This window comes from Marmota marmota, unplaced genomic scaffold (genome assembly GCF_001458135.2).
Source record: "Marmota marmota marmota unplaced genomic scaffold, marMar, whole genome shotgun sequence".
Lineage (NCBI taxonomy): Eukaryota > Metazoa > Chordata > Mammalia > Rodentia > Sciuridae > Marmota > Marmota marmota.
The window spans coordinates 563,852-589,226 of NW_026000153.1; the positions used below are offsets into that span (position 1 = coordinate 563,852).

The 25,375-nt window shown below is 34.8% G+C and overlaps 1 protein-coding gene across 2 annotated transcripts in view; it reads left to right on the plus strand.

Annotated features, from left to right (window-relative positions):
• Klhl7 (kelch like family member 7) overlaps window positions 1–17,318 on the plus strand; it is a 57,287-nt gene extending 39,969 nt beyond the window's left edge. For both annotated transcript variants that reach the window (XM_015490118.2, XM_048786332.1), the window contains 4 exons: window positions 10,112–10,352; window positions 11,908–12,109; window positions 14,647–14,744; window positions 15,919–17,318. In XM_015490118.2, the coding sequence (XP_015345604.1) occupies window positions 10,112–10,352; window positions 11,908–12,109; window positions 14,647–14,744; window positions 15,919–16,202 (825 nt within the window). In that variant the 3' untranslated portion in view covers window positions 16,203–17,318. The remainder of the gene's footprint in view (window positions 1–10,111; window positions 10,353–11,907; window positions 12,110–14,646; window positions 14,745–15,918) is intronic.
• The last annotated feature ends 8,057 nt before the right edge of the window (window positions 17,319–25,375 follow it).

Sequence of the window (25,375 nt, forward strand, 5' to 3'; positions counted from 1 at the left end):
GTGGGGTGATGTGGCTCAGTAGTTAAGTATCTCTGAGTTCAATGTCTAAAAATACAGTGCCTTTAAATCACTTTTTCTTAGTTTTATAGCCACCTTCCCTCTTAAACAGGTCTTCCCAAAAGAGAAAGCAGTCCCACCCTTCGATCAAGGTGGAAATTACAGTTACTTATTGTGTATGACTTTAAAAGATCACTTGCATAAAATAAGCATAAACTTAAAGGAAATGGTGTTATTTTAAAAAGTGAGAATTTTATAAAAATATACCAGTAGTCTTTGCCACCAACAAAGAGTGTTTCTAGAAGCACTGCACTGAGGTAGAAGCATGAACACTGCTAAAATGGTCAGAAGCACCTACAGCTCTGCCCTACAGTGAGTCCTCATTGGCTTGTGTTGGGTGTGACAGGCGCTGGGACCTGTGTACTTGCATACATGCTGAATATAATGCTCCCACCAGCCCTTGGTTTCACTTTCTGCTTTGGTGATGAGCATGTGTTTGACTATATGGCTTGGACCAGGACTGATTTCACTTTTCTGCCTAGTTAAGAGCTTCCATAAGTATGATGGACATTTTTGTTGTGCTAATACATCTTTAATAAAGGCTTTATTCCCTGGACTGGAATTTTCTGAATTTCGATAGGTAGAAGCGTTCATTCATTATGTGAAATCTTGGTGCGCACAGTTCAAGAAGAAGGGACTGGTTCCATGGGCAGTTTCCAATGACTGGAGAGAACAGCTCTGAAACAGGCATTTCTGGCTGCTCTAGGGAACTTTGGGGCTCCAGGGAGATAACCAAATTTTGCATAGGTTTAAACTGCTTGACAACCTATTTGGTTTAGTTATCATGCTTTCTGATGTGAAAAGAGTTATGCCTCTAAACATGTTTGCAGTTCAAACATGTTTAGAGTTTTCCAACCAATGACCTTATACAGTGTGTTCTGTAGATGAGGTGATGGAGGCGAGACTATCATTTCTGGCCCCTGTTCTATGTGATGAATTTTGATGGTGGAGGGTGTGTATGGAGATTGGGGATAAATCCCAGATTAAAATAATTGAATTTTTTAAAAAAGGTTATTTCTTTTCAAAATCCAAATGGGTAGCAGTCATCCAGCCACTGATATTGTTGTAATTCAAGTGTGGATCATCCTGGGAATCCCCTAGGCTTCCTTTGTTATCAACATAATAGGCTTCCAGTGGCAAAATCAGTGTTAACTGCAACTTATGAACAAGAAGTATTCTGCCTGAGTCTTTGTATGCAGTTTGGTTGTACAGGTTGACTTCACATTTATGTAAAGAAGGTATTGGAGCACATGTTGAGGGAAATTCTAAGTGTTCTGCCTTCATTGAATATCTTCCAAAATAGGAATAGTGAGTCTCAGTCCATTTTTTTTCAAGCATCTTCATAACACACTGATTTGTAGTTTTGTTGTAAAAATTAACCTCATAGCCCATTCCATCCCACCTTGGTCCATTGCAGTTTTTTTTTTTTGTATTGTCACTGTACCTTCAAAAAATCTTCAGTGAAAATGTGAGTAACCCCAGGAGGGATGATGTCAGACTCATTCTTCATAAACCACAGCCAGCCTTAATTATCATAAATTAATAAAGAGTCCCTTCAAAGGTTTGGAGATAGTGGAAACAGAACTGTAGGTATTTGAAGGGGGTTAAGTGGGAAGAAAAGACAAAAATAGAAATAGTATCTCTGTGGTGGTGTGTTAAGGGATTCTACCCTTTGGGAAGTGGCAAGAAAATAGTAAGCACGTGACCACTAGAGGAATAAGAGGCTGAGAGTAACTGGGAAGGAGATACATTCTCACTACTTACTATATTATGTCACCTGATAATTACATTGGCTACCTTTGGTGCTTGTTCATATGATGACCCAGAAGCACAGTAAAACCTATCATTCTCATAAATATTGAATCCATTCAGTTAGGAGTGGTGAGGGGTTTTTCCTTTGAAAATTGATGATCCGGGTGTAAAAGAGAATTGTCCTCAGCTCATACAAAGAACAGAGAGTATTGTATCTTTAGCTAATTGTAAAAATATATAGTTTAAACAAATATTTTTTTTTAAGAGAGAGGAGAGGGAGAGAGAGAGAGAGAGAGAATTTATTTATTTTTAGTTTTTCAGTGGACACAACATCTTTTGTTTGTACGTGGTGCTGAGGATCGAACCCGGGCCGCACGCATGCCAGGCGAGCGCACTACCGCTTGAGCCACATTCCCAGCCCCTAAACAAATATTTTAACATATATTCCTGTTAGCATAGTTCACCTAGAATTTGAAGTTTATTGGTTGGGCATTGATGGCCTATGAAAGACACATGTAACACAGTCCTGTCCTCAAATTCAAAGTTCATGAAACATTCAGAAATAGAGGGCAGTGAGAGAGCACAGAGGTGGGGGTCTGTTTTGGGAGGTCAGTTTTTCCCCTGCTATGACTAAAAGATCTACCAAAAATAAAGGAGGAAAAGTTTATTTGGGGCTCATGGTTTCAGAGGTCTTAGTCCTTTGACAGCCAGCTCCATTCCTTAGGGCTTGAAATAAAGCGGATCATCATGGTGGAGAGTGTGGTGGAGGAAAGCAGCAATTATTTCATGTTTAAACTTTCTTGTGTTGTCTCACACATGAGCTTTTTGGGGACACCTGATGAAACCATAACAAGGTCAATGAGATGCTTGACTGAATTTAACCAGTTACATATCCCAGTGTGTGATACACAATGATGGCTTGGTCATATGAAAAAAAGCTTCCTGGGTTGGATTTGTCAACCAGGACCCCTTTGTGATAGCTTCATGGAGGTTCTCTTGAATGGGAGTTATTGGTAGAGTTTGGGAAGAAAGAAGAAAAAGTATTACAAGTATATTGAATGCTGAGTGAGAATGCATCATTTTGTGTAAAAAGTATGATTATAAAAATTTTTCATGAAAGATCACAAGGGAATTATTTAATTGAATAGAATCTAATTTAACTTTGCACTTTTAAAAAGAATTTAATGTAGGTAGAAAAACTGAAGGTGTGGGTCATTAGTCATTTTTCTTAGACTTACTCATGGGTCTTTTTTCTCTAAAGGAAGGTAACTGTTTTTTAGAAAGAGCATTTCAATCTAGGTATATGATCTTAGGCAAATACAAGTCTTTCTAAACTAGTTTTGTGGACTAAAAGAGCTTAAACTTCAAGATTTGTGTGGATAGGAGTTATGTTTCTGTAACTCCTTAGTCATGTCTTGGATTGTCACTCCTCAGTTACTGTCTCCCTGCCATCCTTGGGTTTTCTGATTTTCTTACGTTTAAATGTACAGAAGGTTGCCCTCTTCTCCACTGTGGGTTTCCCTTTACCTTCCCTAACTCTTCCAAACATTGACCATCTGCATTATTTCCTGTACTCCTCATGTCTGAACACAGTGAGTTGATGCTTCATTGGTGAGAACATTTTATTAAATTAGTACATGAGTTCATTCCACAATTTGAGATAATCATGTGAAGTGTAATGTGCCTTACTATGCCCAAGATTAAAAGTTACACATCATAGTTCATTTAAAGGCAAATCTGTTGAAAATAACTTGGCAGGGTGCTCATACATTCTTCCTAATATTTAATTTCCATTCAGTGGCTAAGTGCTATTGTTGAATATAATACGCATACACAAAGCCTCAGCCTGGCAAGGGGAAAAATTTTTTTCTGTAATTTTATAATATATCTCCACCAATATTTGTGTGGCCCTATTAAAAATGGACACATTTCAAAATACAGGAACAGCCTGTGAATTACTTGCTTAACACATGTTTACTTCTGGAAAACCACTATACTCTGGTTGAGCATTGTGTTTATAAATGATAAGATGTAGAGGTGGTGAAGGAAATTTAGAAGAAAGTCAAATACTGTAAATCTGTCCTAAATTGAAATTCAACACATAGTAAAAGAGCTGCTTGGTTTTCTTCAATTCTTAAAGCCTGTATCTTAAAATTAGTTTTAATTTCACATTTCTGTTAAAATGTTGAGTACTATTGTAGGTCTCTATGTGGAAGCAGTTGTTTTTTTTTTTTTTTTTGTGCCATTCTTGGCTATCATTTGTGTGATTGTTGTATTTTTACCTTTTCTGTTTAAAAAAAAGATACATTTTCTTTATTAAAAATTGAAACATAGCAGGATATAAAATTCAAAGTGCTCCCAACATTCAGACAGATATCAGTATTCAGCAAACATCACTCCAGTTCTCACATTTCATTTTTTTTTTGAGGTCACGACAAACATACTATTTTACAAAATTCTTTTTCCTCCCAACTTTATCTTATGGTGAGGTGAAAATTTCCTCATGAAGGGCTACAGTATACCTGCCCTTTTCTTTCACATTTGGCCTATGTCAGTTTTTTCCTATTAAAATATCCCTGCAGGGGCTGGGGTTGTGGCTCAAGCGGTAACGCGCTCGTGTGGCATGCATGCGGCCCGGGTTCGATCCTCGGCACCACATACAAACAAAGATGTTGTGTCCACTGAAAACTAAAAAGTAAATATTAAAATTCTCCCCCCTCCCTCCCTCCCCTTTAAATAAATAAATAAAATATCCCTGCAGTGAAATACCCTTTATATGCCAGCTTTGCATACTGTCCAGTTTTTCCCTTTGGATAAATTCTTCAGAAAAGAATTATCCTAACAAAGGATAAAAATGTAAATAGTTTAGATTTTACTTTAAAAAGTGTATGAAAGCCTGCTCTCCAACCCCAAGTATTGTTTATTGATTTGTCACAGGCCTCCCAAGTCCTCAGTGGTGCAGTCAACCACAAAGCCAGGATCCTCGGTGACAGGATGCCAGCTGGAACAATTAAAAGATACTACTGCAGTGACAAAAGATTTCTAACTGGTCCAAACTAGGAACAGAGTGCAGCACCTGCATACTCTAACTGTTGTAAGGTCAAAAATGCAGGTACCCCAGCTGTATGAAATATACTTTTCTGTAAATACAAACTGTCACCTAATAAAAATTTCCTCTGCACAGAGGCAGAGGTTGATAAGAAATTCAATTGAATTTAACCAGTTATATGTCCCAGTGTTAAAGACAGTGCCAGCATTGGTAGTATAAAAAGAAGAAAATTCTCTGGGTTGGATTTGTTAGTCAGGAATCCTCCATGGAAGAAGCTTCCTGAGAGATTTATTGGTAGAGTTTGTTGAGGAAGAAAGAGAAAAGATTTGTAGAGTTCATTGAATGCTGAATATGAAAGCATCTTTTTGGCTTGGTTGAGCATTGTGTTTATAAATGATAAGATGTAGAGGTGGTGCAGGACCTCAGCAGTCATCCTGCTAACACCTGATTCTACAGATGAGTCTATTGAGGTTAATTATCAACATAAGTACCCAGAGTAACTTAGCTAGGAACACAAGAGTGGTGAGAAAGATCCAGATTGCCTTTCTCCCAGTCCAGTGTTCTATCTAGTAGCCGGTGAAAGAAGATTTTAGAGAAATGGTACAGCATAGGAGCTAAGAGCACAGCTTTAGATTTAAATTTTGGATTATCTGTTTTCAACTATGTGACTTTTGATAAGGTTCTTACATCACTTAGTTTTCTTATCTGTAAATGAGAGATTATTTCAAGATTATTTCAGGAAATTCAGTTAATAAGTTAATTTCATCATACTTCCTAAGAAGGTAGCAATCAAAAACTAATAATTACTATTTATTACTTAATGGTAGTTTTTTTGTTACATTCTAAACCAGACCCTGAGATCATTAGATTTTAGGGCTGAAAGGGAGGAGATCATCTAGTAGAATCCTTTTATTTTACAGAAAAGGAAACTAAACTTCCTAAGAAGTGACCTCCTTGAGATCCACAGCTCTTCAGACAGAACCTAGCTTGTCCCAACTTCTTTGAGCACATTCTTTCTGACCTTGTAAAATGAATGAAATCAGAAATGTTTCTATGTACTTCTCATGAAACTACTTCCAGAAAATTTTTGGCATGTGGCATGAACTGCTTTCTATAGATTGTCACCATAGTTTGTTAATTTTAGCAGCCCTTGGAAACTTAAGAAAAGTCAGATAATGGCTTAAGAGAAAGTAAACTTGTAATTTGAAATTTGTTTTTCTAAACTCAAATTGGATTGACCCTCCCCCAAAGTTTCTTTAAGAAATCTTAAAGCTTTTTTTTTTTTTTTAATCTTGTTAATTTTGCTTTCCTTTTTCTTCTGGACCCTCCTCTCTAATTTAGATTGATTTTTCTCTCAAAATGATCCAGAATAAAGTTCTCAAGTCTTAAAATAAATAAATAAAATGTATATTTCATTTTGCATCGTGGTTCCCTTAATTTTAAAAATCTCTATTATGTATCTAAAATTGTATATACTTATATACATGTATAATTATATATATAGAATCAGTCATTATTCTGAAGAAACATAGCACACTGATGTTTTTGCCTTAAGCATTTAGAACAAATACTGACAGCCCCTCACCTCAAGAAGTTTTTGCCATCCTGTATTGCCCTACAGCTGGATATGGTAGCACATAGCCTATCTCAAAACAAAAAATAAAAAGGGCTGGGGATATAGCTCAGTGGTAAAGCACTCTTGGGTTCAGTACCCAGTACCAAGTAAATAATATAAATAAATTTTTAAAAATTTTAAAAGAACTATTGCATTAAGATATAAAACCAAACAAGGAAGATAACAGTGCTCAGTCACTGATATTGCCCTTTCAAGTGGTAGGGATTCAGAAGAAGGAAATCAGGGAAACCTCCCTAATGGAAAGGAGTCTTAAGCTTGAAAAAAGTACAGAATATAGCATATCAGCAAAGGCAAGAAAGGCTAAGTTAGGACCAAGGAAAACAGGTCTTTATTCATAGATATGTCTGCATGTGTGCATATATGGGCACTATGTCAAAACTTAAGAAAGGTTGCTACATCTTTCCCAGACTTTCCTATTTTCCTATCTTCTCAGCCCATAAATACAGACCTTTGTGTAGAATAGATACTCATAAAATTTAACTGGATTGAATTATATTTTTAATGTAATGATTCCCTGCCACCTACAACCCATAGGTACCTCCCCATGTGTGACTATAGTGCTGTTTGTCCATCTTGTTTTTAACATTGAAAACTGCAAATTCTTTTAGCTTCCTTTATAACCTGGGAATGCAGGGACCTGGTTCTATCACCAGGTCAAGGCCCAAAATTCATACTCACTGAGCTGACAAGCCTAACTTCACATGTTTCTTTAATACATGTATTATCTCCTAAGTAATATAACCAGTTATCAAAGGGAAAACATCAAATCATCTTCCCAATACTCTATTTTGGGTGATAAATTGGGAGAATTAGGAAGACTTCCCCAGCACTGTTGGAGTACCTAACCATATACATACATGGAAAAAATATATATAAGCTCCTTTCCTTCCATACATACATAAAATGAAAGCCAGACAAATGAAGGTGTATTTAAGTGAGCCCAAATGTAAAACATTAAATTTTAGCTAAAATTGAACTCTGTTTTGCATTATTGGTAGAAATGCTGACATAGGATATTTCACTTATCTGCCTAGATGATGAACTAATGGGCACCAATATTATATATGGCTAGTATTTGTCAAATACTAGTGTATGACATCTACAGTAACCATTGACAGATATTAAAAATTGAGGGCCAGACATGGTGAAATACACCTATAGTTCCAGCATTCAGGAGCTCAGGCAGGAGTTCAAGACCAGCCTGGGTAATATAGCAAGACCTCAGCTCAAAAAAAAAACAACAAATTTTTTCCTTGAGACATTGGAGTCCAAATTGTAGGTAGGAAGAGGCATGTGCCTGTTCCTCTCTCTCCCTCCCTCAAGTGCACACACATAAGCTCATTGTTTTTTACCTGGCATTTATGATTCCAAGAATTTATTTTAGTTCTTAGACTTGAAGCATTACTAGCACCTGTATGATAGGTACATATAACCAGCAATGTATTCCCTACTCTCTTAATAATATTAGAATATTTTAATAATATTAGAATATTTTGTTACCAAACTCTGCAGAATTACCTCATTCCTTAGACCTTCATGTCATAGTATCTAACTGTTTAAGGAAATTCAGCTAAAAGAAAAAAATGCATGTTTTTCCTTTTTAATCCTAGGTCCCACGTGGGTAGTTATTTTAATTTGAAGATAAGCAGGTCGGGGTTGCAGTTGTAGCTCAGTAGTAGAGCACTTGCCTAGCATGTGCGAGGCACTGGGGGTCTATCCTCAGCACCACATAAAAATAAAAGGTATAAAAATACAATAATATTAAAAAAAAAAAAAAAAGACTCGCAGGTCTTGGAGATCAGATAAAAGAATATGTGACCAACTCTTTCATCCCAAAATTAAGAGCATGGGAAAATAATGTTCTTGAGAATATCTTTAAAAATTTTGGAGAGGTTCCTACATAACTTAATAAGTTTGGTATAAGAATGGCATGACTTTAGATTCACTGAGTTAATAATATAGTTGATTAAATTGCATTTATTTGCTAAACAAACTTGGCAAGGTAGGAATTTGAAAATTTTTCCAGAATTTGAAAGAAAATCATTCAGTTTATCTTTGAGGGATTGCTCTCTGTAGAATATGATCATTATTTTATCTTTCATTCTGTGGGATACAGTTTCTCTAGGAGAATAAATAAAATTACTTTCCCCTAGTTTTTCAGTATCCTTTGTGTAAAACTGAAGCTTCAGGAAGGAGTTATGTTTATAGTATAGTTGTCTTTACCTACTAATAATGGATGTACCACTCGGCAACTTAGAAAGGACAAAGATCCTAATTTCAGATCTGTGATTGAGATTATGATTAAATCTCTATTTTCCTGGTCACCTGAAAAACTGTATATTCATCATCATCAGGAGTTAAAATCCTTATAGAGGGGCTCTTCTTTTCCTAAGAGATCAACCCTCATATTCTTATGATGAACTGCTGTAATCTAGTAAACACCTGCCACATAAGATACTAGCATAATAGGTATCAGTCAGATTTTCCCAAAGGGAACTCGGCGTTGATAGTCAGTACATTCAGGGAGATGGGAATTGTTTGGATTACTGTCTGATCATGATTTTTTTCAGAAAATACCAAAACACTAGTCTCCTTTCTCTCTTTTTTTTTTTTTAAAGACACACAGAGAGAGAAAGAGTTTTTAATATTTATTTTTTAGTTTTCAGCAGACACAACATCTTTGTATGTGGTGCTGAGGATTGAACCTGGGCCGCACGCATGCCAGGCAAGCGCGCTACCGCTTGAGCCACATCCCCAGCCCATCCTTTCTCAAAAAAAGTGTCAACATTCCCCATTCACATACATGGAAGATAGGCAGAAGTATCCTCAGATGCCATCAAACATAGGAAACAGGGTGGTATTGTGAACAGCCCTTACTGTGAGGTACTGATGTGTACTCTTATCAAATCATCAGGGAGAAAAAGCAAGTATCCTAGTACTCAGAACTTAAATATTTCAAAGTAAATAACATAGGGGTTTTTTTATAACTTTTTTTCTCTTTACACATTTTTATTGGTATATCATAGTTGTACATAATGATGAAAATTGTTATATATTTATAAATGCACACAAATAGCATAGTTTTAAGAGCATGGTAGACAACACTGAGTCAATATTTATAGAAAATATCTCACAAAAGCCCACAAAATACCTTTTGGCTTTAGGTATCAGTAGGATAATGGCAATTTGACCTCCTTAAGGTCCATTGACATTTTTTATATCAGTCTATACATCTGGCAGGAAGTCATGGAGATATTTTATTTGAAACAATCTTTTTAAAAATAACAAAACAACTTTATTTTAGAGTTTTCTAGTATTCAATAGCAGAAGAAATAGAAAACAAGGTTATAGCAGTATATCCAGATGTATAAATTAAAAGTCAGAAAAGACAGGACCCAAAGGAATAGAGTATCTTCCTCTTGCCCTCTACTGCAAACCAACCAACGTTCTGGAGAAATTACACAGATTAAATTGGATAACAGTCTCAAGTCAAAATTGTATATATTCTAGTAAATTAACACATTTCTTTACTTTTTATTTTCTTAATTACATCTATGCTTGTCGTTTTTAATTATGCTTTTCCCTCACCAAAAGCTTCCTATCCTTTCCTGTTTCAGGATTATAGCTGGACAGACATCCGCTGCCCATTTGAAAAACGGAGAGATGCAGCATGTGTATTTTGGGACAACGTAGTATACATTTTGGGTGGCTCTCAGCTTTTCCCCATAAAGCGAATGGACTGCTATAATGTAGTAAAGGATAGCTGGTATTCCAAACTGGGCCCTCCAACACCTCGAGACAGCCTTGCTGCCTGTGCTGCAGAAGGCAAAATTTATACATCTGGAGGTTCAGAAGTAGGTAAGGACTTCTTAGTAATTTTGTTTGAAGGAAATGTTTTAAAGCCAAGTATATTAGCTTTCATATTAAAATAAACATTGATATTATTTGTCCAGATTGTCTTTGGTAATTTAATTACATGTTTGTCACATTTTAGAGCCCATTTCCTTCAAGATTTACCTTAATAATTAATTTATAAGAATTTCAGCTCCCTAGATTTTTAATTGCCCATTTTTTATTATGATTAATTGACACTATCTGAATTTTAGTTCTAGATTAGTTAGCATCTAGTATTATTTGCTTTAAATATTTTTAAAGTTATACTTATAGACCTTTTAAGAATTTTTACTACATTCATACTTTTTAAATATGTATTATTGTTGCTTTCTTTGTACCATAAAAAAGAACAATCATTTTCATTTGTTGTATTCTGTAAGGTTTTAATCTAATGTTGGCAGTGATATTTTATTTTTATGGATCATAACAGGAGTGTGGGTATGGGCATAAAAACCTTTCTCATTGATGGCTGATTTGTTAGTATCTAGTAGTTTTTTCTAAACAAATAATATTTAAAACTTCATTTCTTTAGCATTTATTGTCAGTTTTTTTATAGATGTTATATACTGTATATTTTTCCCTAGTGTCCACCAACCTGATTATACCAAATTAGAAATATTTAAAGTTAAAAGGATGTAATTCATAGCTATTCAGGAGCTGAGGCAGGAGGATCATAGTTTATTTAGGCCATAACTATTGCTTCTTCTGTTTGTTATTCTCTGATCTTTACTTTTCCTAGACATTGGTTGCAATGGAGAATTATAAAGGTGGCAGTGTTGTAATTACCTTTAAATCATTTGGCATTACCCCAGAACAGTGGAAGATAAGAAATAGTTTTATTAAGAAGAAAAAAAAGCACTTCACCTTTAATATATTATTTCCAAACCATTATTGACGACTTATAGTATGCAAAAGTTGCAAAACATGATGTATATGTTTTATCATTAAAATGTATACATTGATACCTTGAGAATATAGTCAAGAATGAACCGGTGTGATTTTAGGGCTTATCTACTTACTCACTGAGACCAGTGAAGAAGTCAATAGTAACTATCATATTAACATTAAATAAACTTTAAAATATTATTAAATAATATTTTTCATGTTTTAAGGTGTTGATATACCTACCATCTGTGAGTAGCTTTTTTTTCCATTCTATATTAATATTTGAAGTTTAGGTCATTCCCATCATGCACAACTGGACTTCAAGACATAAATAATATTTCTTGTTTTATTTTGAAATCAAACCAGTTTCTCTTCCTACAGTACCAGAACCAAAAAACAAAGTCTTTCAAGTAAATTCATTTTTTAAATGTTTTCCAAGGTCTATACAGAGTTATTAGCTTTATTAAATTTTCTTACATTTTTGTTATTGTTTATAAAAATGGCTCTACAATTCTTTCCTTTCCTAATTTATGATTCAGCTATACAGTCAGTTCATTCCCAACCCACATATACACTCAGTTAAGTGTGATTGCACACACACACCCCACCCTCTTTTTTTCTTAAATATATACAGGAAACTCAGCTCTGTATTTGTTTGAGTGCTATGATACCAGAACTGAAAGCTGGCACACGAAGCCCAGCATGTTGACTCAGCGCTGCAGCCATGGGATGGTGGAAGCCAATGGCCTCATCTATGTTTGTGGTGGAAGCTTAGGGAACAATGTTTCTGGGAGAGTCCTCAGTTCTTGTGAGGTTTATGATCCTGCCACAGAAACGTATGTATCAACTTAAAATTCATTTCATTGTTACTGTATTCTATAAGCCCAGTAGGTGAAAAGGCAAAAGGACCCCAACAGAAGAATTTAGTTCTTACATTAAGAATGGAATAAGAAATTATTCTCCATTTATGTATGATGTGTCAAAGTGCATTCTACTGTCATGCATAACTAATTAGAACAGATTTTTTTAAAAAATTTTTAAAGAAGGGGTGGGTCCGTAGCTCAGTGGTAGAGTGCTTGCCTAGCATGTGTGAGGCACTGGGTTTGATTCTTAGCACCACATATAAATAAGTAAAAGTCCATTGACAACAAAAGAAATATTTTTTTTTCTTCTTTTTTTAAAAGAAGAATGTACATAAACCCAGATAACCTAACCCTTCCTTTGTACCTTTAGAAATGGCTTGACTTTATACCCCATGGAAGCCTTCTCTGGTCCTATTTGTGTAGTAAATATGTATGAATGAGACAAATCTGATTGATTCATCAAATTTTTATATTTGAGATGTCAAGAAATGTAGGAGATGGAGGACTTAGAAGTAACTTTGCCCTTAAGTAGAAATATTACATATTGATTCATGGCATTAATAAATCATACCCCTAGGTATAATGTCTTTTGGGGCTCATATGTCCAAAATTGTGTTTGGGCTCATATTTATTAAATAAAATTACTCTTATATCAAGTGAGTATCAATTTTAAAAAGGCAAAATGCTAAAGAAAAAAGCAGTTATCTAATTTTACTAACTTTGTAGCAAAAAAGGAAATGTGGTGATCATTGAATAAGATAATTTTGAAATAAAATGTGTAACATCTCAGTCATACTTTTAGTTGATGTATCAAAAGAATTTTGGTAAGAAAAGTAACTTGCTTATATATATACCTAGATTGCCCGTTGTTCTTCCATTACTCGAATATATTGGTCCCCCAATATGTTCAAGTTAAATGTTATGACAAGAGTTGTTAATGTCCAGAGTTATGCTTTGTGTTTTCTATTTAGAAAATATTACCACACTAACCACACTACCAAACATAAAAGTCTTTACTCCACCTATTACTTTTTTCAACTAAAAGATAGAAGTTTAATTATGAAATATGATCACTCATCTATTTTTGCTTCTCACATATTTTAAAGGCTTTAAGAATAATTGCATAATCAATAATCCTTACCCAAACATAAATGCAGTTAAAATTTTTCCTTTCTCATCTTTTGCTCAAGATTACCAATGTAAGGAACAAAAGTAAAAACAACTTGTCTTGAAATTTATATTTTGCTAATATAAATTTTGAGATCATCAAATGAATTGCTTTCACATGTTTTCAAAATATACCATGTATTTTCCAGGGATCCTGGGGATACTCCTTATCTTATCACCCATCAATTCAGCCATTTATTCATATCATTTTGTTCCAAACCATGGGGTGAGTGGTGTTAACACTAAAAGTCCTCCCTCCTTTATGAACCTCTTCCATAAAATGCCCACAGGTATTACAGCATACTAATTGGAAAGCTGTAATCTGATTCATACTGATTTCTAATTTTTACATTTCTATAAATCCTTAAAATGTAACTCTAACCATGTAAAGTTTTCTGAACTTCGAAATTTTAAGATCTTTATTCAGGGAATACTGTTGTAAGTCAATACAATCTCATTTATAGAAAGACAAAAAATGTAAAGGAATTTTGTGATTTTTAAAATTGAGGTGAATATTCAGTGTTAGGAATATTGTATAAACTGTACAACTTAGCATTTCTTTTTTCATATTGAGTTTCTGTGTTAAATTTGAATTCTTATGATCTCTTTAGTGCCTTTACATTTTCATAAATAAAAAGCTTTGTGAATATAACTAGCCAATTCTCAAAATAAATGTTATATGCTATGATCTCCTTCCTAAAATTTGATCCAGATTTCCAAGTTATTTTTATAGGAATTTTTTTTATCCTAGCTTTGACATCTTGTTTTGTAACTAGAATGTGTTTAATTGGAAATTAAGAAATTAAGCCTATGGAAATCACAAAACACAGTTTGAAATTAAGAATTTTAAGAAAAAGCTTCTAAACACTAAACTTCACTTTGGGGAACAAGAATGAAATATATTCTGTGCATGTGAATTATGGAGGGAGGATTTATGCAACTGTGTTCTTAACTGTCAAGAAATTTAGATATACATATAACATACATATTTAGATATACATAAAACATGCACACAGTGGGGAAGAGGAAGGAAAGAGGTATATATATATTGAATTTTTCCAAGCTAAATACCATGTTTAACACACCATAACAGCTCACTATATCGTTGAGCAAGTGGAGGCCTTTCCAGCAATGGAGGCCTCTCCCACCTCACTTCACAGTGTGCTCCACAGTGGTGGCTGTGGAACAATTTTTAAAACAAAAAGGGATCATTAATATTTCAGAATAAGTCAGTGTGCTCTAAATGTAATTCTTTAGGATAACAGACCTTTCTTGTTAGTATAAGAGCCTTCTTACTGCATGTAAATAAGCATACTAAAAACTTTCTTTTATTTTTTTTTCAGGTGGACTGAGCTGTGTCCAATGATTGAACCCAGGAAGAATCATGGGCTGGTATTTGTAAAAGACAAGATATTTGCTGTGGGTGGTCAGAATGGTTTAGGTATATGATGTTAATTAGTGTTAATTAGTTCAACTTTGCTGATGAGTTTGCTGATACTTTCATATTTTAATTTATTGAAATATTTCTTAAAATCAGTTCTCTACCACATACATCATTACATCTATTCTGTAGTTTCTGGAAGCTAACATTTTATGAAACATTGCATGATGTTAAACATCCCTGTCTATGAAATGTCAATAGGGCCACCAGTCACTATGACAATCTCAAATAATTCCCGTACATTTCCAGATGCTTCCTATGGAATGATATCACTCCAGCTTTAGAACACTTGAACAATAGAAATAGTTGAACCTTAAAAAAGAAAATCTTCTAAAACTTTTTAACTAGAAATTTTAACTCTTGTATCCAGATTCTAACTTTAGCAAAGTTTCTTAAACTATTTTTGGGGGGGGGGGAAAGGAGGTAACTGGGAATTGAACCCAGGGACACTTTATCATCTGAGCTATATCCCTAGCTGCCTCCACGTTTTTTTGAGATGGAGTCTTGTTAACTTGCTGAGGCTAGCCTGGAATTTGAAATTCTCCTGCCTTAGCCTCCCAAGTCACTGGGATTACTGGTATGCACCACTGCACCCAGCTTCCTAAACATTTTTAAACGTGGCATGAAAATATTAATATTATTATTTTTTAAATTATTAAATTAGATCTTTTTATTTTCTTTAGTAATAATGTGTTCAAGTATCTTAAATAATTTTCTTAAATAATGAGAAATCTGAACTAAATCTAGAGATAGTCCACGAGCTTCATTTTAGTCAATACATTGTTTTGTAACTAGAATGTGTTTAACTGGAAGAAATTAAGCCTATGGAAACCACATAAGCATTATGCAATTATAACAAAGAAATGATTCTTTCCCCTACGGTGCTCATCCATTTTTATTTTCCATAAATTGCTATAAAAGAGAAGAAGGAAAAACTAGAGGATTATAATCAAAGGGGAAATCACTAATTTACTTTTTGATTTTTCCAGAATATAACATTTTAATTTTTTAGAAATAATATTTATGATTCTTTAAAATTTTGGTGGTAGATATGTAGGTACTCATTGTAAAATTCTTACAGCCTTTCTTTTTTTGAAATTTTTTTAAATGTTAGAGAAATCCAAAAATGATCAATTATTCATATAGTTTTTCATGTTGTTTTATTCTTTTGAAGGTGGCCTAGACAGTGTGGAATATTACGACATTAAATTAAATGAATGGAAGATGGTGTCTCCAATGCCATGGAAGGGTGTGACAGTGAAGTGTGCAGCAGTTGGCTCTGTCATTTATGTCTTGGCTGGTTTTCAAGGTGTGGGCCGATTAGGACACATCCTTGAATATAATACTGAAACAGACAAATGGGTCGCCAACTCCAAAGTTCGTGCTTTTCCAGTCACAAGTTGTTTAATTTGTGTTGTTGATACTTGTGGAGCAAATGAAGAAACACTTGAAACATGAAAAACAAGTGAACTTCAAGACACATCAGAGACTCAAAAATGTGGCCACCAGCACTTTGTTCCAAGAGTTTGGCTACAGAGTTCTGGTTTGGCATTTTGGTAAAAGAAATTTTAAATGAGTGAAGTAAGATTCTGTAAAGTAAATGTTTCTTTTATATGGAGTTCCTTATTTAATTAAAAGACCATATTTTAGCTGGCCACATAACCACAAACATATCTAGCCAGAAAACTTGAAAATTATAAGCATTTGTTAAAAATATGAATTTCTTGAATAAATTTCAAATTTATAACTATGGTTATGGCAGGCTGAAGCAGCCTCATCTTAGCCCTATATTCTATTTTCATATATCATGTAAGTGCTAGTAGTTAGGTCTGTTCACGTTCAGTCAGGAACTAAGAAATAGTATGAATTGTAATTCAAGATGGGCAACTTTGATGGAGCAACTTAATGTCACGTAGTTTTGCTTGTCTTCATTTATTTCATTTAATACCAAATGTATTTTATTCTGAAGTAAGCAAGGTGAGTCAAGGCATATACACACTTTTCTTACAAAACTTCTTAAACAGATTTGGGAACTTAACAGTGTGTCCAAAAACCTCATTAAACACTTTCAATCCAATTAAATGTAATTTATCTTTTTAACATGAAATGCTAAGCTTTGTATCTATGATTAATTTATATGGTTTTACCCAGCAATTAAAACAGTAGTCTGCATCTTTAGTTCTGTTAAATAAAATCTAATCATAATAAGAATGGTTATCTAGCAAAAGATAAAGCTATTTATAGCAAATTTCTAGATTATTAGAAAAGCACTGACAGTTGTACCCACAATATTAGTATTTTCTTTGAACTTAATATGGGTTATGTTTTCTTTAGCAGAACACATAAGAGATATTTAGTGTAGTTGTGTCTAAAAGTTTTGTAATAATTTGAGTTCAGTATATGTCATCTTCTATTTGTTGTTTTTATGTCTCAATAAATTGTTTACCAACCCAACTACTAACTTCTTTTCTAGTAATGTTTTGCCCTTTTCTCTATGTATGGAATGTGAAATGAGCCATGGGTAAAATTATCATCAGTTTTTATCTGATAATAATAAATATTTTTTAACTTAAAGTGGACTGCTCAGTTTTATTTATTTTAAATGTGTTATGTATTTTTTTTAATTTATGAAGCAGTTTTTCTATTTTAGTTTTCACTGCTTTATTTATATGGAGATTATTATAGTGTTAAACTCTCAGAATGTTAAAAGGGAATTCAAAACAACATAATAGGTACCTATTTATACATATATACATTTTTATACATATATACTGGCTAATTGAGATGTAATTCATATGCCCATCAATTGACCCATTTAAACTGTACTATTCAGTGGTTTTTAGTATATTCATAGACTTAATGCAGTCATCACCAACATTTCAGAATGTTTTCATCACCCCAAAAAGACACCCCCATGGCAATCACATCCCATTTCCCCATTTTAGTTTCCAAGGACTGTTGTAACATATTACCACAAATTAGGTGGCTTTAAATAACAAAAAATTATTCTCTCTCAGTTCAGAAGGCCAGATATCTTAAATCAAGTAGTCCTCAGGGTTGGTTCCTTCTGGAGGTTCTGAAGCAGGACCCACACATGCGTCCCCTCCCCTTAGCTTCTGATGATTGCTAGCAATCCTTGGCATTTCTTGGCTTGTAGCTGCATCACTTCAGTTTATTCTGTCTTCACGTGGACTTTTCCCTCTGTATCTTCACATGATTTTTTTTGTTACATCATTATAGTTATACATAGTAATTGAATTCATTTTATCAAAATCACATGCAAGAAATTTGATTTTGATACCTATCCCCCCCTTTCCTTCCCCTTTTTCCTCTCTATTCTCCTTCCTCTACTCCACTGATCTCCCTTTCGCTCCTTTCTTTTTAATTGGTACTGTCCACTTACACATAAAGGTGAAATTGCCTTTGTCACATGCCGCAGTCTGGCTGGGCACAATCAGGAGCCACTTGTCAAAAGAAACTAACTTTATTTTTAGAACCACACAGCCAAACAAAACAGCCTCTCAGGAAAAACCCTCAGAGCCTCAACTGCCACCACGGGCTTCCCACAAGCCTCTCTCCACCTCCCATAATCCTCCTGCTCTTGAGGCGCATTGGCTGGGTCACGTGGGCGGAGCCAAAAAAGTCCCCCAATGAGCAGCTCGGTGGTCTGAAATGGCAGGGAAACAGCCCAATGAGCATCACCGCAGAGGAGCCAATCAGCTAGATGTTGCTGGGGCTGCTGTGAGCCAATCATCAGCCGGCAGCTGGAAGTTTGCTGGCAGCTGGAAGTTTGCTGGGGCCCCTTCGGCTGTGGCTCTCAACAGTCACATTTATATATACATATAAAATGATTTTGTTAAATTTGTTCTATATTTCTTCCCCTTTCCCATCCTTCCTCTCTCCCTCTGGTTCTCCACCTACTCCACTGATCTTCCCTATGTATTTATGATACCTGATTTCCCCCTGCCACCGCTTTCTTTCACTTACTTTACTCTAGCTTCCACGTGAGAGAAAACATCTGACCCTTGATTTTTTTGAGTCTGGATTATTTTACTTAGCATGATGTTCTCTAGTTCCATCCATTTACCTGAAAATGCCAGTATTTATGGCTAAGTAAAACTCCATTGTGTATACCTACCATATTGTCTTGATTCATTCTTCTATTGACAGGCATTTGGGCTGATTCTGTATTTTGTCTACTTTTATGTCTCAATACTGAAGAGACTATATTGCTGTAGTATGCCAATTTTAGATTTGGGGGAAAAATACCAGGCAGTGGGATAGCTGGGTCATACAGTGGTTCCATCCCTGGTTTTTTTGAGGGATCTCCACATTGCTTTCCAGAGTGGTTGAATTAGTCTGCAGTCCCACCAACAATGTATAAGTGTACCTTTTTCCCTAACAATTTTACCCGCATTTATTAGTATTTGTGTTCTTGATAATGCCCATTCTGACTGGAGTGAGATAAAATCTTAGTGTAGTTTTAATTTGCCTTTCCCTGGTTGCTAGAGATGTGAACATTTTTTCATGTATTTGTTGGTTATTTGTGTTTCTTGTTTTGAAAAATACTTGTTTAGTTATTTTGCCTATTGGTTGGGTTTTTTTTTTTTTGTGATGAGTTTTTTGAGTTCTTGATATATTCTGGACATTAATCCCTTGTCAGAAGGAGCAACTGGCAAAGATTTTCTCCCATTCTGTAGGCTCTCTCTTCATGCTTTTAATCACTTGCTTTGCTATGCAGAAGTTTTTTTTAATTTGAGGGCATCCCACTTAACTGATTCTTGGTTTTATTTCTTGAGCTTTAGGTCTTTGTGAAGAAGTGGGTGACTACTCTAATATGATGGCATATTGGCCCTATATTTTCTTCTAGCAGTTACAAAGTTTCTGGTCTAATTCTAAATCTTTGGTTCATTTTGATTTGTCTTTTGTGCAGGATGAGAAATAGGGATCTACTTACAGTCTATACATATGATTATCCAGTTTTCCCAGCACCATTTGTTTAAAAGGCTATTTTTTTTTCTCCAACATCTATTTTGGGCACCTTTGTCAAATATCAGATGGTTGTAAGTATGTGGGTTTGACTCTGTGTCTTCAATTCTATTCCACTGATCTTTGTGTCTGTTTTGATTTGATTCTAATACCATTTGTATAGTGTTTCTATAACGACAATAGTCATCTGGGTAGAGCTCCCCCGCAATCTAGTAGAACCTTATCTTAACTATTTACATCTGCAAAGATCCAATCTCCAAATGAGGTCACATTCTGAAGCTCTAGGTAAACATTTTGGGGGAAAATACAATTCAATCCAGTACACCCACAAATACTCCATCCTTGGGCAACCATTAATCTTTTCTATTTCTAGATTTGGCTATTGTGAACCTTATTAGCTTTTTGAATTCTGCACTCCATTGGAGGAAAGAATATCCATTTATCATAATATGTTTATATTGCTTAATTTACTATGATAATTGCCCTTCTAGAATGTGTACCAGTGTTTAATCTATTTCAAATACAGTAGCCATTCTTTATAGGCTTTGTCCACTAACTAGAACACATTATAGTAAAGATACAGATGAGTTTGATGTAGGTTATTATGAAGTTGTTTTCCCTTAGCAATCTACATTATAATTTCTAACAAGTGACTTTTACTGCCTTGGAACCCTTCTACACAATTATTAATGCCAGGATAATAGCAAAAATACACTGTTTTGACAGGTACATTTTCTATTACTTTTTTCCCCAAAAAAGTTCCTGTTCTATAAAGTGCTGCACTTTTTAGTGGATATTTGATATGTTGGTGTTATATCCTCTGCAGTGATACAATTTTTATGACAATAATTCAATTTAGGGTAGAGAAATATGGCATCTAGAGGTAGTGGCTTTAGTGCTACCTTCCCCAGCCTGGATGCTGAGTGTGAGGGCCGTGAGTATGGGCAGTGGGGTCTGAACCCAAGGCTGTAGATGCTGACACTGAAGGTCATAGTAGTGAGCCTGCCTCAGTCTCCAAAGAGAACTGCATCCATTCTTCCCATCAACAGTGGTTCAAAAAAAAAAAGGATCCAGGAGGAATAAAACCAAGAGTCACAGGATCTTTTTGCAGGCAAGTGTGGACTCAAAATTGAACATTCTAAATGGCTTTGTTAAATTGAAAAAGTTATGGGAACATACTTTATGTACAATAATATTATGGAAGATTCCAAAACACGTAAACATAAGGCCCCTACCATCAAGATTCTTAACAGGTTTAGAGAATAAGACATAAAAATACATTTTTTTAGGAACATGAGTTAAATAAGTGTGGCCAAAGGAATGATGAAATATGAAATCACAGCAACTCATAGGAATAAGATTATTGACTACAGCAATGAGTTTAGACTTTATGACCGAGACTCATGGTAAGAAATCCTTTATTAGAATCCAAAAATATATGCATACTTGTACTAAACTGAAACAAAAACTCTTCTTAAAAAATCTGAAATTAAAAAAAATTATACTTCTGAAAATCACAATTTGCACATGAAAGGAAATTTTAAAAAAAAATTATACTTCTGAAAATCACAATTTGCACATGAAAGTTTGGCATCTTACAAATTGTTGCTGGGGCTGGGGTTGTGGCTCAGTGGTAGAGCGCTCGCCTGGCCTGTGTGAGGCCCTGGGTTCGATCCTCAGCACCACATAAAAATAAAATAAAGGTATTGTGTCCAACTACAACTAATTAAAATATTTTTTAAAATGTTGCTAAAAAAAAATAGTAATTGTGGGCTGGGGATGTGGTTCAAGCGGTAGCGCCCTCGCCTGGCATGCGTGCGGCCTGGGTTCGATCCTCCAGCACCACATACAAACAAAAGATGTTGTGTCCGCCAAAAACTAAAAAATAAATATTAAATTCTCTCTCTCGAAAAAAAATAGTAATTGTGGCTTTTATAGACTAGTTTTCAAAAGCTTGACAGTCTCATGAACAATTTGAGTCATGAATTATCTTGATCTATTATTAACAATCAAAATGTTCCATTTACTAAACAGTTGTTCAACTAAGTCTATATTCCTTTTGTCTTTACATGCTGTTAGCAACAAAAATTTTGGATTTGCTGCATATGCCAAGGTAAAGGAGATACTTAGAGGAAATTTTTGCTTTTTAAGGTTGATATTATTAACATATACCAAAGACAAAATCCAGTCTACTCCATCATGGCACCAAACCATTTCTCACTAAACCTCAATAAATTGGTAATAAGAAAGGATATTTTATAGAACACATCATTCAACACTTGACAGATCTTTTAAATACCCTCTCTTCCTTGTAATGAAATATGAAATCACAGGAGCTCTTAGGAATATGAGATTATTGACTACAGCAGTAGGTTTAGACTTTTATGACAATAAAAGACATAAATCTGATTTTTAAAAGCTTCATTTTCATCTTTCTAATTTTCCTCCTTCCCAAGATGTCTGCAACTGATTTGGGAAAAAACAAATAAAAAGTAGTCTGTGCCAGGAAATGTTGTTATTCTAACTAGAAAGCTTTTTGCTTTTTAGGAGTTTTACACCCTCTTAATCAAAATGTAAAAATGAGATTCAAGGTTATCTGAGTCTTACTAGGATTCTCCTGACTTTATCTTCCAACTGTTTAATTCATTCCCACTATCCATATATGATTTCCAAGAACACTTTTTTATTTATACTCATGCAATCTTTTTTATTCTAATTAGTTATACATGGCAGTAGAATTAATTTTGATACATCATACATAAATGGAGTGTAACTTCTCATTCTTTGTTGCAGAATCATACCAGGCATGAAATCATATATGTATTCAGGGTAATAATGTCCAATTCATTCTATTATTATTCCTACCCCATCCCCTTCTTTGTACCCTCTGCCTAATCCAAAGTACCTCTATTTTTCCCTACCCATCCTCTTATTGTGAATTGGCATCCACATATCAGAGAAAACATTCGGCCTTTGGTTCTGGGGGATTTTTTTATTTTGCTTAGCATGATATTCTCCAGCTCCATCCATTTACCTGCAAATGCCATGATTTCATTATTCTTTAAGGCTGAATAATATTCTATTGTGTATCCCAAGAGCACTTTCTTTTGTATTGCTCCTGTATAGAGCATGTTGTTCTTGTTTCATGTTGTACTTTGAGGATACTTTAGTTTTTTTATGTTCTTGGAGTGTTTATTTCCTCTGATTTGTTTTCTGCATATTTGCAAATATGTGTTCTCTGACTGCATTTATATTTAAAACAGACATTTAAAATTGATGGTAATTTTTGTGTTCAAGGGTGAGTACGATAATCAGTGAAGAGCTGGGGTGTGGCTCAGTGGTAGAGCACTTGCCTAATATGCACAGGGCCCTGGATTTGATTCCAAGCACTGGGGGGGGAAAATCTGTGACTATCTTGGCCTGGGAGTGTAGCTCTGTGGTAGATCATGTGCTTAGTTAGCAAGCCTGGGTTCAATCCCCAGTACCTAAAAAAGAAAAATAAACATATATGATGAGGAAATGACCAACTATTTTTGTTGGGAATCCATAACAAACCCATAGGTTTTTTGGGGGGGGAGGTGTTAAATACTCCATAAAATAATCTCCTTCCCCTTGGTTGGTGGGGTACAAATCTGGAAGAGGGCAATCTTAAGCTAGAATTTGTGGAGCTCAGACAAAAGGAATTCCAACTCACATTCAATAAGCCCTAAACCCTTTCTACTTGATATCCTGAAATCTGAAACCTCTCTTGTACCTTTTATTTATTTATTAATAAAACTTATCTTCTGTCAGAGGCAATTGCCTTGCAAGATGAGTTTTGTAGCCAAATTCTAACCACACCATATATAGATTTTCAAAAAATCCATCCTTCTCTGGCATCCACAGTAGCTCTTAATTCCTGAGGCTTTTTAGTCTTCTCTGGGGACTTCAGTGTCCAGCTTGCAGAATTTTAATTTGACCTTTTTCCTCACTTCTAAGTAATCTACTATCCACTCTTCTTCTTCCATGTACATTCAGTCTTCATACATTGTGGTTTGAGATTATGGTTATCTCCTACTATAATCAAAGATGGTGTTTTTGATTGTTTTCTTTAGATGATTTTCAGGAGTATAGGAAAGAAGTATTTTTACTCTGCCATCTTGAAACTAAAATTTTCCTTCCTATAACCCTAATCTCCTGAATGCCAACAATACCCCTCATCAAACTGATTACCAAGTTCTGCAAGCCTCAGCCTTAGGCTCTCATCGTCCCACACAACACTCCACTTAAGACTATCTTAATTTTGGCTTTGTCCACCTCTCCGCTTTCAACAAGCCATTGTGCTCACCTTTATTTTAGCTTTATCCACAATTGGTATTATTTGAGGTCTTCAATCCCAGCCAAAGTCCTTACATATGCTGGCATTTTCAGGGATGAAAAGTCAGTGGCTACAGAGAAATTGGTTGATACAAGGAGATAACAAACATATTAAGGATTATAGAAGCCAAGTTTCATACTATGAAAGAAGAAAGTTACAATGTAGGAGGAAAATAAAATTAATCCTGTGGTCTTGGATTGGAATTAGATATTACTGTATTATATAAGTGTTTTGTATACATACACACACACACACACACACACACACACACACACACACGAAAAGTACATGCACGTCTATACATATGTATTTCCTAGTGATGCTCATAAAAGGACCTGGCAACAAAGAAATCACAATAACAATAAGCACACTTAGAGCTCAGATCTTGCTACCCACAAAAAGGGCTCTTTAGAGAGATGAGTGATTCCAGGACTAAAGCAGAGGTGGTGTAAAATTAATCACCTGAAATGTAAAGAAGTGCTCCAAGAATCAGGTTTTTCTTTTCCTTTGTTAAAAGGACAAAGGAGCTTAAAGGGGCTTCCATTGACCAAATTAAGGATGATTTGAACATCAAAATTTTTAAAATTATATTAATGGATTCTAACCCATTGAATAAAATTTGAAATCATAAGTCCATATTTAAAGGAGTAAATAAAGGAATGAACTATTTGATGAGGAATCAGATTTTTATATAATTTCAAAGTACCTTCCCACAAAATTTTAATGCCAAAGAGGAAAAGAGTATATGGTGGAGCTTTCTGGCAGACATCACCTTAATTAAGTAGTAATAGTAAACACCATATATAAGGGGACAAATTGTGCACAACTTGGTAAGTGCAATGTGAAGACCACAGCATCATTTGGTAAGGGTGGGGCTGGGGGGAGGGAAAGTATTGGGGATTGAACCCAGGAACCACTGAGCACACCCTCAGTTTTTTATTATTTATTTTCATACAAGGTCTTGCCAAGATTCGGAGGATAACCTTGAACTTGTGATCCTTCTGCCTCAGCCTCCCCAGTCTCTGGGATTACAGGTGTGTGTCATAGCTCCCAGCTCCACAGTGTCACTTTTGTGATGATCCTACCAAAATTGTATAATCTGAATGTAATCATGAGCAAACATCAAAAAAGAAGTCCATTGATGAACTTCTACAAGACAACTAATCTATAATCTATAAGTGTTAAGAACATGAAAATCAAGTTATGATTCAGGAATATTCTAGATTGAGAGACTAAAAACACTTGACTCAGGCAAGCAACAATGATTTTGAACTGGGGTTCTGGG